The following is a 15,108-nucleotide window of genomic DNA, read 5'->3' on the forward strand; positions in this document are numbered from 1 at the left end:
TGAAAGCAAGAGTTGTGGACACAATTCAGGGAAAGCAAAAAAGTACAAGGACCAGTATCGAGAAGGCAGAACTCTTAAATCATGGCAAAAACCCAAACAGATAAAAATGTTGGCAGCTTATCGCTTAAGGCTAACTTATTACAAACTCCTCCCAAGCTAGAGGAAGGGAGGAGAAAAGGGCAGGGGAGACATTGGGGAGCAAAATTGATCAAATTCTGCTTTTCTGATGCACAAATATATCACAGTGATACCTGCCATTCTGTGCAATTAATATGCACCAGTTAAAGAACTCTTCCCAAAGGAAAAGACCAAGAATCATAAGAGGAATGGGTTAATTCCAAGTATGTCCATTCACAGAAAGTACAAAGGTTCCCGGTGTAAGAGAGGTTGCCGACCTCAGCCTAAAAAGGAAACTTAAGAAGTAAAATACCAGGGCTGGGGCTGGAGCTCAGTGGTAGAGCCTCAGCACCATAGATAGATAGATAGATAGATAGATAGATAGATAGATAGATAGATAAAGGTATTGTGTCCATCTACCAAAAAAAAAAGTAAAATGCCAACATTCCCTTTTTTGGTTGATTCGATTGGAATTTTTAGTTTAGCAAGACAATGTATTGGCCAGTAATGTGGGGAAAGTGGCGTTCCCACAGCATAACACCGGGAGCTGAATTAGTACAAATATCTGTAGATGTGCAATGACCTTAACCTTACTACACTGAATCTACTTTGGAAGAAAACACCCCTGCAATACTGTTAGCACTCAGATATGACAGGAAGCCTGTCTGTATGCGTTACAGCTCAGGCTGATAGATTCCCTTCAGGTCTAGACAAAAGCTGTCGCGTCCATGATGGATTCTCCTCAACCTCAAGTTGATGGGAGGGCATGGTGGGTTGACAGGTGTCTGCCAAAAATTTGTGCCTACTCAGAACTTCAAGATGTGATCTTATTGAATATGAAGATCTGAAGTTGAAAACATCCCAAATTAAAGGTGTCCCCTACCTTCAGTGATCTGGTGCCCTGACAGGAAGGAAGGAGAAAGACCCAGAGGAGGGAGCTGGGTGAAGAGGAGGCCAAGTTTGGAGTAACTGCTACGAGCCAAGGCTGCTGAGTGTTGGGAAAAGTATAAACGGCAGCCATACCCCAGAGAAAAAAACCCCAACATGGCGCCTAAGGACCTCTTCTTCCCACCTTCTTCTTCCCTGCAGTGACGTGAAAAGTTCCCGCCCCTGTGAACTCTCCCGCCGGGGGCGCCAATTTCAAACCTCGCTGGCGGGGAACCTTAGCTCCAATGAGAACTAATTCCTGAGCTTCAAAGCTGATATCTGGAAGAACTTGCCAATAAACGGGTTGTCTGGTACTTACCTAAGCCCTATTATCTCCCCCTTAGTTCTATATAAGGAAACAGCTTTTTGCAATAAAATTGGAATTCTCCCGGCGAAGTGTCTTTGCGTGGGGAATTCTTTCATTCTGGTGCCCCGTGTGAGGATACGGGTGGGCTCTTTCCAACAAGAGCCCCGTCCCCGCTCCGCCAAGACACTCGGCCCTGGTCCGCTCTTTTCAGACGCCGGCTTTCCTGCACTCACCACCCATCTGGCTGCAGGTAAGCTTCCCCTGACCCTGGATCGCCAACTCCCTTGGCTAAAGCTGGTACTGCGACCGTGATCCTCCGGCACACTCCAGACGCCCGGTAGGAGGAGGGAATTCCTACCATTAAGGCCTTTACCGGCTGCAGTGGACCCTCTGGTGATCCGTTTCCCTTTGGGGCGTGAGGCTTCTGAGTTTACACGAGAGGGTCTGTGGTTTTTTTTCCTCCTCTGCTGCCTGTGCCGCTGCCTGCCGCTCCGCTCTGGCTAGAGTTGCCGTTTCCTGCGGGCCTGCTGTGTCTGGCTGAAACTGTTTTTCTGCTCAGGAAAAACTGAACTCCCGGCCTGGAACTACGTTCTGCCGGAGCCGGAGTTCTGTTTTCATTACTGACTTCTGCTGCTAGGGTCGAAAACTTTCCTGACGTCAGGTTGCCCGTGGCTCCGACCCCATTGGGTCTCACAGATCGCACTTCACTGGTGACGACCGGTAGTGCCCTCTGTATTTCCTTGCGACGGCTGGTCATTTTAGGGACGCCTACCTGACCCCCGTTCGCCCTAAGCTTCCTAGAAGCCGTTCCAGCCCGGGTTTTCTTTTTATCCCTCTCGCTTACGCTTATTCTCTCTCCTTCTCTCTCTTCCGTCTCTCCCTGTGACTATGGGCACCTCTTCGTCTATACCTGAAGCCTCACCTCTCAAATGTTTAATAAAAAATCTGGCCACACTCTCCCTCACACCAGACATTAAGCCCAAACTTCTAATCAAATTCTGTACCCAAGATTGGCCCACATATCCACTAGATAATGGCAATCATTGGCCTCCAGAAGGCTCCTTAGATCCAAATCTCCTCCGGGACCTTTTTAGCTACTGCCAGCGTCTGAAAAAGTGGAAGGAGATTCCCTGCGTTGAAGGTTTTAGCCTTCTCGCACAGCACCCTGCTCTCTGCTCCTCCTGCTCTCCCTCTCAGGTCCTCCTTGCTTGCAAACCCCTCTCTTTCCCCACTTCTACTCCTGACTTCTCAGATTCTTCCTCATTTGACCCAGCAGATGAACCCCCACCTTATCCCCCAGCCCCATCCACTCCTTCTCTCCCGCTATACCCTCCTCTTCCTCTGCCTGATTCCACTGATCCTCAGTCTTCTGTTTCATCCCCCTCCCCTCCGCCCTCTTCTGCCTGCTCCACCTCCTCCTCCGCAGAGACACTCCCTTCCCCTCCCTCTCCTTCTTGTCCACCGCCTGCCTCTTTCAGTCCTCCTGTTACCAGGTCTAAGGGACTCCTTCCCACCCCCAAGACAATTGCACCCCTTCGTGAGGTAGCTGGTCCCGAGGGTGTCATCAGAGTCCACGTGCCCTTCTCCATGTCGGACATTACTCAGCTAGACCCCTGACCCCACCACTTACATTCGAGAGTTTCAATGGGTCCTGCAGGCATATAGCCTCACTCATCATGACATCTACATGCTCTTGGCCAATACACTTCTCCCTGAGGAAAAGCGACGGGTCTGGGAGCTAGCCCAAGCCCATGCTGATGAAAATCATAGGACCAATCCTAACCACCCCACGGGCCCTCATGCTGTCCCAGAGCAGGATCCCCTATGGGATTACAACACCCCTGAAGGCTTACAGTCTCGTGACCTTTTTACATCCTGCCTCTTGGCAGGCCTGAAAAAGGCCACCCGCAAGGCTGTTAATTTTCAAAAAGTGCAGGAGGTCATTCAAAGGAAGGAAGAAACACCTTCAGAATTTTTGGATAGACTAACCAAGGCTCTCCAACAGTACACAAACCTTGACCCAGAAACCCCTGATGGCTGTCATGTCTTAATGACATATTTTCTGGCCCAAAGCTACCCTGACATTAAAGCCAAGCTTAAAAAGCTTGAGCAGGGCCCTGCTACTCCTCAGACCGGAATCCTTGCAGTCACTTTCAAGGTTTTTCATGGTAGAGAGGACGAAAGCGAATGCCGTAGGCAGAGGGCTGAAAATGCCAAATTCCAAATGTTGGCCCAGGTCATTCAGAGAAAGTCATCACCATGCCGTCCTAATAAGACACCCCCTGGAGCTTGCTTTAAATGTGGTAAGGAGGGACATTGGGCCAGGGATTGCCCTTCGCCGAGGACACCCTCCACCCCCTGCCCAAAATGCCATCAAAGGGGACACTGGGGGGCAGACTGCCCAACAACCCAGAAGGGAGGTTGGTCAGCCGCCCGGCAACCCCAGCCTCTCCTGGGCTTGGCAGAGGAGGATTGACGGAGCCCTGGGCCTTCCCTCCCGACTATTACCATCAAGAAGCAAGAGCCTAGGGTCACCTTCCTGGTGGATGGACGCTTCATTACCTTCCTCTTGGATACTGGTGCCGCTTTTTCGGTCTTGAGGGAGTATTGGGGTCCTACCACACCCTCAAAAACTCCTATTGTCGGGGTAGGAGGTAAACAGATTTTCCCTCGAAACCCCCCCCACTTATCATGTTATATGCAGGGATCCCTTTTGTCCTTCACACACTCATTCCTCGTTATGAGCCACTGCCCCATTCCCCTTCTGGGAAGGGACATACTCTCACTACTGAAAGTCACCATTCACATATCACCCCACACCTCTCCTACCTCTCATTTCCTCATGATGTTCCTAGGGGCAGATACACCTTCTTCACGCACTCTTCCACAACTATCTAAACCAGTTAACCCTGAGGTTTGGGACACAACTACACCCTCTATGGCTAAATGCAGTCCTATTCATATTGTCTTACAGGACCCTTCAAATATATTAGTCAACCACAATATCCACTCACAACCACAGCCCTCCTCGGATTAGAACCCATCATCCAGGATTTATTACGAAAGGGGTATCTTAGGCCTACACACTCTCCTTTCAACACCCCCATTCTGGCAGTTAAGAAACCTAATGGGTCCTACAGGCTGGTTCAAGACCTTCGCCTTATCAACTCCTCTGTGGTCCCCATCCACCCACTAGTGCCCAACCCTTACACCCTCCCCTCTCAGATCCCTGCCACTATTACCCACTTCTCGGTCCTAGATTTGAAAGATGCATTCTTTTCTATTCCCTTGTCCTCAGAATCTCAGGATATCTTTGCTTTTACGTGGACTGACCCTCACACCCGCCATTCTCGTCAGCTTACCTGGACTGTCCTCCCACAGGGATTCAGGGATAGCCCCCATCTCTTTGGCCAAGTTCTTGCCCAGGACCTCACATCCTTTTACCCCACCTGTCCTGACTCTACTCTCCTTCAATATGTTGATGACCTTCTTCTATGTAGTCCCTCTTGGGAACACTCTCAATCCCACACTGCCCAGCTTCTTAATTTTCTAGCAGACAAGGGATACAGGGTGTCTCCCCACAAGGCCCAGGTTTCCCAGTCTTCTGTCACCTACCTTGGTTTTCGCCTTGCACCGGGAAAAAAGGAAATAACACTGGATAGGAGGCAACTCCTCTCTAATCTTCCGGTGCCCCATGCGAAAGCCAAAATACTATCATTCCTAGGACTAGTAGGTTATTTTAGGGCCTGGATCCCAAACTATTCTCTTCTAGCCAAACCCCTGTATGACCTAGCAAAGGGACCCCCTAGTGAATCTCTTGCCTCCTCCCCCCAACTACCACTTCCGCAGGCTTCAGCAGCTCCTCTTAAAGGCACCTGCCCTTCACCTTCCTGATCTTTCAAGACCATTTCATCTATATGTCATGAAAAAGGGGGGCAAGCACTTGGGGTCTTAGGTCAAAACTATGGGCCTACATTTGCACCTGTGGCATATTTGTCCAAGCAACTAGACCCTACCATCCGTGGGTGGGCCCCTTGCTTAAGAGCTCTGGCTGCTGGACAAATTTTACACAAAGAAGCCTCTAAGCTGACTTTTGGGGCCCCTTTAACTATCCACTCCCCACATCACTTGAAGGATCTTTTAGCTTATAAGAGCCTTCAAACCCTTCCTCCATCCAGAGTTCTGTCGCTCCTCACTTCCTTTCTGGAAAACCCTAATATTACGTTCCTCCCCTGCTCTGCACTGAACCCTGCCTCACTGCTCCCAACGACTCCCACGTCTGACACACCAGCTCATAATTGCTTGGAAACCTTAGATGATTTCCTCCCCTGTCATTCTTCCATTTCTGAGGGACCACTCACCAAGCCTGACCTTATCTGGTTCACTGACGGCAGTTCCTTTAGGCAGAACGGCACTCATTACTCTGGATACGCTGTAGTTTCAGCCACTGAGATTATAGAGGCCAAAGCTCTGCCTTCAGGAACTACCAACCAGCAGGATGAACTTATAGCAGCCACTCGTGCCTGCCTTCTAGCACAAGGCAAATCCCTCACCCTTTATACTGACTCAAAATATGTCTTCCATATTTTATTATCCCATGCTGCAATATGGAAGGAGCGAGGCCTACTTACCACCAAAGGAAATGCGATCACTAATTCGGCTCTTATAACCAATCTGATAGAGGCCTCCCACTTACCCACCCAATTGGGAGTTGTCCATTGTAGGTCCCATCAGAAGGACGGCTCTCTTATCACTGAGGGCAACGCCAAAGCTGACCAGGCAGCACGAACGGCTGCTACCACTTCCAATTATGGCCCCCCTGGGGGACATATAATGGTCACTTTAGACAGCTCATCTGAAGCCCCCACTTCTTCTAGTAAGAACGAGGATCTTTTCGAGTTCCTTCATACTCTATTCCATTCCAATTCTCAGTCTTTGACCCTCTTTTTACAGAGCTTCTTTTCCCTCACCCCCTCTGACAAAGCCATGCTACAAAATATAGCCTCTAATTGTCAGATCTGTCAGCGGACCAACCCTCATACCCCTTTAAGGCCCAAACCTTTCCCTTCCCACCAAGCCCGGGGACACATTCCTGCTGCTGACTGGCAGGTAGACTTCACCAACATGCCCACAGTACGGCGCACTAAGTACCTCCTTGTCTTTGTGGACACTCTCTCTGGTTGGGTTGAGGCATTTCCCACTTCCAATAAAAAGGCTTCCACTGTAGCTTCAATCTTACTGACAGACATCATCCCCAGGTTTGGAATGCCCACTTCCTTACAATCTGACAATGGCCCTGAGTTTATTTCTAGGATCACACACAAGGTCTCTCAAGCCCTCTCCTTCAAGTGGCATTTCCACTGTCCATATCGCTCCCAGGCTTCAGGGAAAGTGGAAAGGGTAAATCGTACTCTAAAGGAAGTCCTTACCAAATTGACAATGGAATTAAACTTAGACTGGGTCAAACTCCTTCCCTTGGCTTTGCTTCGAATTAGAGCTCTCCCTAAGAAACCATCTTTACTGTCTCCCTTTGAGATAATGTATGAAGACCTCTTATACCCCCTGGGTTGGTTGTTTCACAAGGGCCTCTCACCCGAGATTTGTCTTTGCCTCTCTTGTTTCATCTCCACTCGGAACTCTGGAAATATCAGGACTGGCTTCTTCCGGACCCAGTCTCCTCTCCAAACACTCCTCCCTTAACACCTGGGAGTCTAGTCTATTATAATACCCCAGAGGAAAAAGGGCCTCTTGCCCCAAAATGGGAAGGCCCCTATCCTGTCATTCTCTGTACCCCCACCGCCGCCAAACTCTCCTTACCAAATAACCGTCTCACTCCCTGGATTCACATTTCTAGGTTGAAGCCATATCACCAGGAGGCCCCACCTGCTGACGACAGGACCACCCCAGAGGAACTCCAAGAGTCACCTCCTGAACCTCCTCTCCACACCCATCTCACCCCTTTAAGTTGCGGCTCACACGGTGTTCCCCGCAGCCCAAATCCTCTTAAAGAAGGCACAATGAGCTTTCCCAACACCCTAGTCTTCTCTCTGTTTGTTTTTTGTGCTCTGCTTATTTTCTGTGCTCTGTCGGGACTGGTCTTTACCCTCCTCTCCTACCATGTATCTATTCACTCTTCGGGAACGATACTCAGAACATGGCATGCAGAAGGTCCGCGAAGTGGATGCAACTACTTGCTTCATCCACAACTGCACCTCTATTTCCCTAAAATTGTCACCTTCCAGGACCTTCGTCCCTGGTAGCTGGAACTGGCCTTTCATTTGCTTCCTTTTTGATCAAACCAAAGGCTATTGCCATTGGTGGCCTGAGATATATAATGGGTGCCCCTATTGGTCATGCAGGTTCCATGATGAACGTGGTAGCTATTCTTACCACTCACTTGGGTACCCTGAAGGATGGACTTCTAGTTACCTAAAATGGCATAAAGGCTCTTCATCCGATAACAATGGATGGTATACTTTAGATATACCTGACCCCAAGGCCAAACGCTCGGACAACCTCAGCCAGACCCACAGGGTGGATGACTGTTGGCCGCACCCTGATTACACCACGCAAGGCAACCATCCAGGTAATCGAACACATCAAGGAGTCAGAATCAAAACTTCGAGATCTTATCCATAGCCCATCCAAAGAGGATTCAGAGCCTTCAAACCCCTTAGGCCCCCCTCCCACATGGCTCAATTTGCTACACCAAACTCTTCGATTATTAAACTCCACCCCTCTTTCTATGCCTACTTCTCAGTGCTTTCTCTGTGCTTCACTTAGCCGTCCACTTCTAGCAGCGGTCCCATTAGCGGCAGGAAATATTTCACCAAAAACCTACAATTTCTCTAAGAAAGGACAACCCCTACATGTGACAAGTATCCCACTATGGGAAAGTTATTCCACCAATACTTCATTTCCTTTCATCTGTTTCCACCTGCCAAAAATGAATCCTTTACCCATTTGTTCCTTGAGCTATAGCACCCCATCGAGCCCTGCGTTTATGCAACCTGGACATTTCCTCTGGTGTAACGGGTCTCTAAGTACCTCAACAATCAATGTCTCTGGCACCTGTTTCTTGGTTACTGTAGTTCCTCAGCTGTCTTTGTATACTCCCACCAAATTCCGACAGTTGGCCCTGCCTTCCCGCACCCATAGGGCAGTCTTTCTGCCGGTTCTGGTAGGCCTCACTTTAACAACCTCAGTGGCGAGTCTTGGACTCTCTGGTGGAGCTATTGGTCATGCTCTATGGGCATCCAATGACCTGCAACGAAAACTGCAGGAAGCACTCAATATCACTGCTGAATCTCTGGGCTCCTTGCAGCGGCAGGTTACCTCATTGGCCCAAGTGGCTTTATAGAACCGGAGGGTGATTGATCTTCTCACTGCAGAAAAAGGGGGTACATGCCTGTTCCTCAGAGAGGAATGTTGCTACTATGTTAATGAGTCTGGGCTAATAGAAAAAAATGTTGTTAAATTGCAGGAATTATCAACCCAATTGCTCAAACTCACCTCCTCTAATCCCATAACGGGGTTCTTCCAATCCTCTCTTGCCACATACTTACTACCTATCTTGGGGCCCCTTATTGGGATGCTCCTTTTTTGTGCTCTCTTGCCCTGCATAATGAAATTCCTTCAAACCCAATTGCAGAAAATTTCTAATCAAACTTTCAACCAGCTTCTGCTTAGGCACTACCAGCCTCTGATGACCGATGAACCCCCAACATCTCCAAGAGAACAGTTCACTCAGTGCTGAAGCTCACTACCAGGCACGATGGAATGCAACGGACATCAGACAGCAGGAGACAACGAGCTCAGAGAACCTCTTAATCTGCCATCCTGGATTCATGAGTCTTTATGTTCTTTTAAGCCTCCTCATGGCCTTTGGCCTCTTCTCTGTTAGCCCCCCAACATGGAACTTCTGCCAAAAAGTGACCTTTGCTTTAATTTTTATCTTCATTCTGTTTTTATTCGCTTTGATCTTCTTCAGGTGCTGGTGACGCCATGTCCAGGCAACGCTTCCATTATTTCCTAGAGTCTCTGTTACAGGACCAGTGGCTGATACCAACAATCTCCTCCATCCAGGACTGGTTCAATGCCATCGACAACTTGTGGCTTCAGGGAACTTTCATAGACTTCACCCCTACGGAAGTAGCTGTCTATAGCCACTGGGTTTTATTTCTGGCTGCCATGATATCCCCAGACCTGCCCCCCGAACATTCCTCCATTTCCCTTTCTAGGCCCCACGGCGCCCCCACACAGCAGGAAGCAGCCGGATCTGACAAACGACGCCCCACTTCCTAAGAAAACAAAAAGGGAGGAATGTTGAGAAAAGTATAAACGGCAGCTGTACCCCAGAGAAAAAACCCCAACATGGCGCCTAAGGACCTCTTCTTCCTACCTTCTTCTTCCCTGCAGTGGCGCGAAAAGTTCCCGCCCGTGTGAACTCTCCCGCCGGCGCCAATTTCAAACCTTGCTGGCGGGGAACCTTAGCTCCAATGAGAACTAATTCCTGAGCTTCAAAGCTGATATCTGGAAGAACTTGCCAATAAACGGGTTGTCTGGTACTTATCTAAGCCCTATTATCTCCCCCTTAGTTCTATATAAGCACACGGCTTTTTGCAATAAAATTGGAATTCTCCCTGCGAAGTGTCTTTGCGTGGGGAATTCTTTCACTGCGAACTGAAAGGAACGCAGGATTCTCTGCTGTAGAAAAAATAAATGAATCCATTATAGAAGTCTTCCTTGATTTCACTCAAAACAAAAACTTTGAACATTGTCTTTAAAAGTCTGATGATCACCTGATTTATCATATGGATGCCCTGAAGATCCTTAGCCACACCTAATCCCTTTGTTTAAATTTCCCAGGCCCCCAATTATAAGCCCTGCCGCCTTCATTTTTCAATGTAACTCACCAAAATCATTGCCTCTCTGAGAATCAGCTGGGATGATTGAAATACATGGGAGAGAAAACTCAGTTGAATATTTTAATACAAGAAAAAAAAGGGAAGAAAACCTTCACAGAGGGAGGTATCAGCTCACCTACTTGGATTGAGTTGATACCTCGGGACAGATACTAACTAGATTTATGCAAATGGAGAGCCGAGGAGAGCCTTGTTCGACCATCCTCATGCCCACCTGTACAGTGCTTTCATCTCAGGTGGCCACACAACCTGTGCAGACACTCCCACACGGACCCACACAACACCACTCCAGGCAGGAAGGAAATCCTGAGGAAGCCCTGGCCCAGGTTATGGGATGGAGGAGGCGTAGAATATGCAGATTCCCTCACACTGGAGAGTTAAAAGCCACCCTAGCCCTGGGGGGAGTGAGCCTCACACATAAATTAAACCCAGAACCTGTTTTTAGGAGACACAGGCACAGCTCTCACCTCTGACTATGCCACCCAGTTTTCTTTGAACCTCTGCAATCAGGCGCCCTTCCCCACCCCTGCTACAACTGCTCTGTCCAAAGGTCTTTGAGGAAGTCCAGAAAATGCTGGAACCTTCCAAACCTACACAAGGCCTTTTCCTTCCTGTGTAGTGAAACCCGCCCTCTGGCTTTTGAAATATGTTTTTATGCCAGATACCAGTTCATCACATGCTTATTGAATAATTGGGCATGGGGCAGGTGGACAAGGTCATCAACTCAGAAGTTAATGTAGGGATGAATAAAATGGTCCTGCTGCCAAAGTTGTCTCGGGAAAATTCCCCGGAGAGCATTTAAAAAATCTCAGGCCAGGCGTGGTGGCACATGCCTGTAATCCCAGCAGTTTGCGAGGCTGAGGCAGGAGGATAGAGATTTCAAAGCCAGCCTCACTAAATATAAATATAAAAAAGACCCCAGAGTTGCTGGGGTCTCTGTAACCTCTGCTCTCTCTGACTGCACCTGACTACATTGCTAGGGTGGCTAGATATTTGAGTCACCGGGCTCTGGAAGATGCAGCTGGTCAATTTCATTGGAATTTATATTTTATATAAATATAATAAAGGGCTGGGGATGTGGCTTAGTGGTTAAGCACCCCTGGGTTCAATCCCCAGTACAATAAATAAATAAGGTCAAATCAATAAAAAATTCAATGAGGTAATTTTCAGGTTTTTTATATATATATATATATATATATATATATATATATATATGGATGATCTTAGGAATCACAGGTTACATAATTTTTATATGAAAATGTCATAATTTTAAATGAAAATCAGCACGTTTCAAAAAACAAAATTGATAAAATTTATGTTAAAATTAGATACAGTCTCAACCTTAATATCTTCATGGAGTTGAATAATGATCCCATTAAAGGAATCTGGATTAGGGTGTGAGCTCTTCCTTGAATGTAAAACACTAGTGATCCCTCATGCTAGTTTACCCCTGCAGATTTTAATATGAAGTGGATGAAAGTTATTATAAACTGAAATTGAGCAATTATAAGTCAACAACTCCTTTTTCATATGAAAGCTAGTGTCACAAAACCATCTACTCCACGCTCGTCTCAAAATGAATTTAATTAAACCGAAGTAGCATTAAAAGACAAGTCACCCTGCAGTTCTTTCCCCTCGGCAGTGCCCTCTCTTGGCTTCTAGGGGTCAGACCGGCCCTCTGGGCTCCTGGTTTCCTCTGCCTCCCTGGCCAGCCTTTCTGCCATTAGGGCCTCAGCCAGCTTCTTCCTCAGTTTCTTCACTTTCCACATCTGTCTCCGGATGTCTGCACTAGTTACCGGTTGACCGTGGAAAGATGGTGAGTGACAAAGACCCCCTCCTGGAATCATTCCTCTCCCACATGGAGGCTGGCCAGCAGGTTCCAGGAAAGGGCGTGGGCCCCCAGCACCAGCTGGGCCCTCAGATTCACCCGGATTTCCCATTGCGATTATTTGTAATGCATGCATAAAATCAAATGAACTTAAAAGTTCTCCTCCGCTGTCAGTGGCTTGGAGCCCCTGCAACCTCCTGAATTCCCAGAGTTGCCGGGGTCTCTGTAGCCCCTGTTCTCTCTGACTGCACTTGACCACATTGCTAGGGTGGGAAGATATTCGAGTCACTGGGCTCTGGAAGATGCAGCTGGTCAATCTCATTGGAAGAGCAGAACCTACACCAGCTCTCCGCTTGGCCTTGGTTTCGTGGACTTCCAGGTCTCTCTGTACAGTCGGGGGCATCATATTTCGTTTGAGTTTTCCCTTTAAAAACAAAATGTGAATATGAGCAAAATGCAGGATAAAGACCTACCATAAGCTGTGAGAGTCAAGCCAACATGACTCCATTTTGCTTAGCAACTCCATTTTGTAAAACAGCCAAGTCAAATAGAAAGGTCATGACGGGGACAAGTTGTTCTTTTCCTTTTGCTATAGAAACCCTTAAGAACACGGAGCTATCTAACAGGGCTCTGTTTCTGTAACTAGGGTAACGGCGCTGTGATTCTGTTACTGGGGTGACTGGGCTGTTACTGGTTAGGCTTCCCGCCACTTGACTGCACTCTCCCGCTTCTTAGACCTGGCTTGCTTGCATTGGCTGGACCTCCAAGCATCCCTTTTGTGGTTTTCAGGCTTAAAAGGAGCGCCTTGCAATTGTTCAGGGCTCTTCAAGGAACAGACTTTATGCTCCCCATCAGTTGCCACCTGTGTGCTTCAATAAAGGCTTGATTTAATTATATGTGAGTGGTCTGGAAGTCAATTTATGAAACCCCGGATGTTGCTTTAACTAGAACAAGCTATAGAGCATGTTCTCTGTTCTTTTGGATCTTCCAACCACTCTCCCCAACCACTACCATCAGAGATGCATCGTGATCTTCTTAAAAGTTTGTTAATACTCAGGTTCCAAGTAGGTCTGGGGTGGGCGGGCGGCGGGGGGGGGTCCCAGAAATTGCATCTTTATGAGCTGCTGCTGGTACAGACTGAGAACCGGATCCTGGAACATGGTCCAGCTGACGTGGGCCAAAGACAGCAAGCTCAAGGTCACTACCCATGCCAAAATTACCAACTATTACCCTCCATTGTCAAAGGATGTCACTCTTCTATTCCCTGTCACTCATCAGAGACTAGTTCCCCTGACCCACCCTTATTGATTAGAGAGGTATCACAAGTTTCTTTGTATGCCAAGACCTCAGATTTTCCAGTATCTTTTTGTTTTAGGCCACACCATCACCACCTAATCCCATCATCACGAATTTCTGATTTTACACAAAGACCTCCACAAACAAACATCTTGATCCCATAAGAATTTTTTACTTCTCCCCTGGCTCTCCTCCTCCTCCTCCTCCCTACTCATCTCCTTTCTCACCTGCCAAGACACTTCATGCTTCTCAGAAGTTAATCCCATTTCATCTGCTCTCCTTCCACGCCCTCCCACTGGGCACTCCCCAGGACTCTGCTAGGAAACTCCCACCAGCATCAGCTCGGATCTGACTGGAAGCCGAGGCCCAGAGCTCTGACCACTGAGGAACCCCTGAGTGACGAAAGCAAAGACTCCAGGCCCCCAGGTGAGCTGAGCACCTCCACAAACATCCCCCTCCTCCTCGCATGGAGGCTGGCCAGCAGGTTCCAGGAAAGGGTGTGGACCCCCAGCACTAGCTGGGCCCTCAGGTTCACCCCAGCTGTTGGGATTACCGGCCTGCGCCACCGCGCGCTATCCCAAGACTCTTGATTGCATGGAGAGGCCACGTGGAGCGGTACCCGTGGTACCCCCACAAGGATAAAATCGCCTAACAGGGCTCTCCTTAGCCCAAAGCCCCAGAGGTAAGACTGCACGGCTGCATCTTGAATTTTACTCTGCAAAATTCAAGCTGAGCACCTCCAAAATAACTTCCATAAGGTCTCATCTTGTTTTCAGAACAACTGCCTGTGAACTTCAGGGGGTTCAGACGGAAGGAAGCGGCACGCTCTTGCGCTCGCTGTGGATTCTGTACTCACCACAAAAGTCTGGCTGGGAAACCAGTTTGCCGCAGGCTCCCCCATGGCCGCAGAGTGGATCCTGTGGGCTCCGATCCCGAGACGCACGGGCCTGGCTCGCTGGGAAGTGCAGCGACTTCCTCATGAAGGTCCCCTTTCATAGAGGAAGAGTGGATAAGTCAATCAGTGGTAACCAATCCGAGGGTAAGAGGATCAGTGGCGACCCAGCCATTGGGCCATCCACAGATGACATCCTTTCTGGTTCTGTAGGATTTGAGGTCTTCTTAAAAATCTTATCAGAAACAAAAAATGTGCCCTTATCAACACTATCAGATAATGGTGGTAGATGAAAAACTTTAATATATGGTGTAGGGAGAGAATAACGGGAAGTTAATGTCAGAATTTTATTTTATTGGAATTGTAACAGTTTTAATTGAAAAACATTTTATTGTGAGGTATTGCGTGATGTTTCTATTTTTTTTTTTAAAGAGAGTGAGAGAGGAGAGAGAGAGAGAGAGAGAGAGAGAGAGAGAGAGAATTTTTTGATATTTATTTTTTAGTTATCACTGGACACAACATCTTTGTACGTGGTGCTGAGAATCGAACCCGGCCTGCACACATGCCAGGCGAGCACACTACCACTTGAGCCACATCCCCAGCCCCATGTTTTTATTTACATATACATTAAGACTCATTTACATTACACATTAAGATTCACTTGAGCTAATTAACATATCACCTCATCAACTTATCATTAATATCAGCATTTTAAATTTACTTTCATTTTCTCCCACTATTTAAACATTTTTAATGTATTCTATAAAAATTTTGGCCAGGCCCAATGATGTATGCCCATAATCCCAGCAGCTCAGGA

General features: G+C 47.9%; 1 protein-coding gene across 1 annotated transcript; it reads right to left on the reverse strand.

The window, feature by feature from the left end:
* Positions 1-11,933: 11,933 nt before the first annotated feature.
* On the reverse strand, positions 11,934-14,300 carry LOC143401435 (methyl-CpG-binding domain protein 3-like 2B). Its single transcript, XM_076858910.2, has 2 exons — positions 14,256-14,300; positions 11,934-12,527 (listed from the first exon to the last, which is right to left on the reverse strand). Exons 1-2 carry the CDS (start codon positions 14,298-14,300, stop codon positions 11,934-11,936), a joined length of 639 nt encoding a protein of 212 aa, XP_076715025.1.
* Positions 14,301-15,108: the final 808 nt, after the last annotated feature.

The sequence above is a fragment of the Callospermophilus lateralis genome, chromosome 1 (genome assembly GCF_048772815.1).
Source record: "Callospermophilus lateralis isolate mCalLat2 chromosome 1, mCalLat2.hap1, whole genome shotgun sequence".
Taxonomy (NCBI): Eukaryota; Metazoa; Chordata; class Mammalia; order Rodentia; family Sciuridae; genus Callospermophilus; species Callospermophilus lateralis.

Bases quoted from the DNA above. Each gene is read 5' to 3' on its own strand.
- LOC143401435 (XM_076858910.2), bottom strand. From the start codon at position 14,300: ATGGGGGAGCCTGCGGCAAACTGGTTTCCCAGCCAGACTTTTGTG. The intron at 12,528-14,255 runs GTGAGTACAGAA...TTGTTTTTAAAG, and splicing joins TTCCCAGCCAGACTTTTGTG to GGAAAACTCAAACGAAATAT.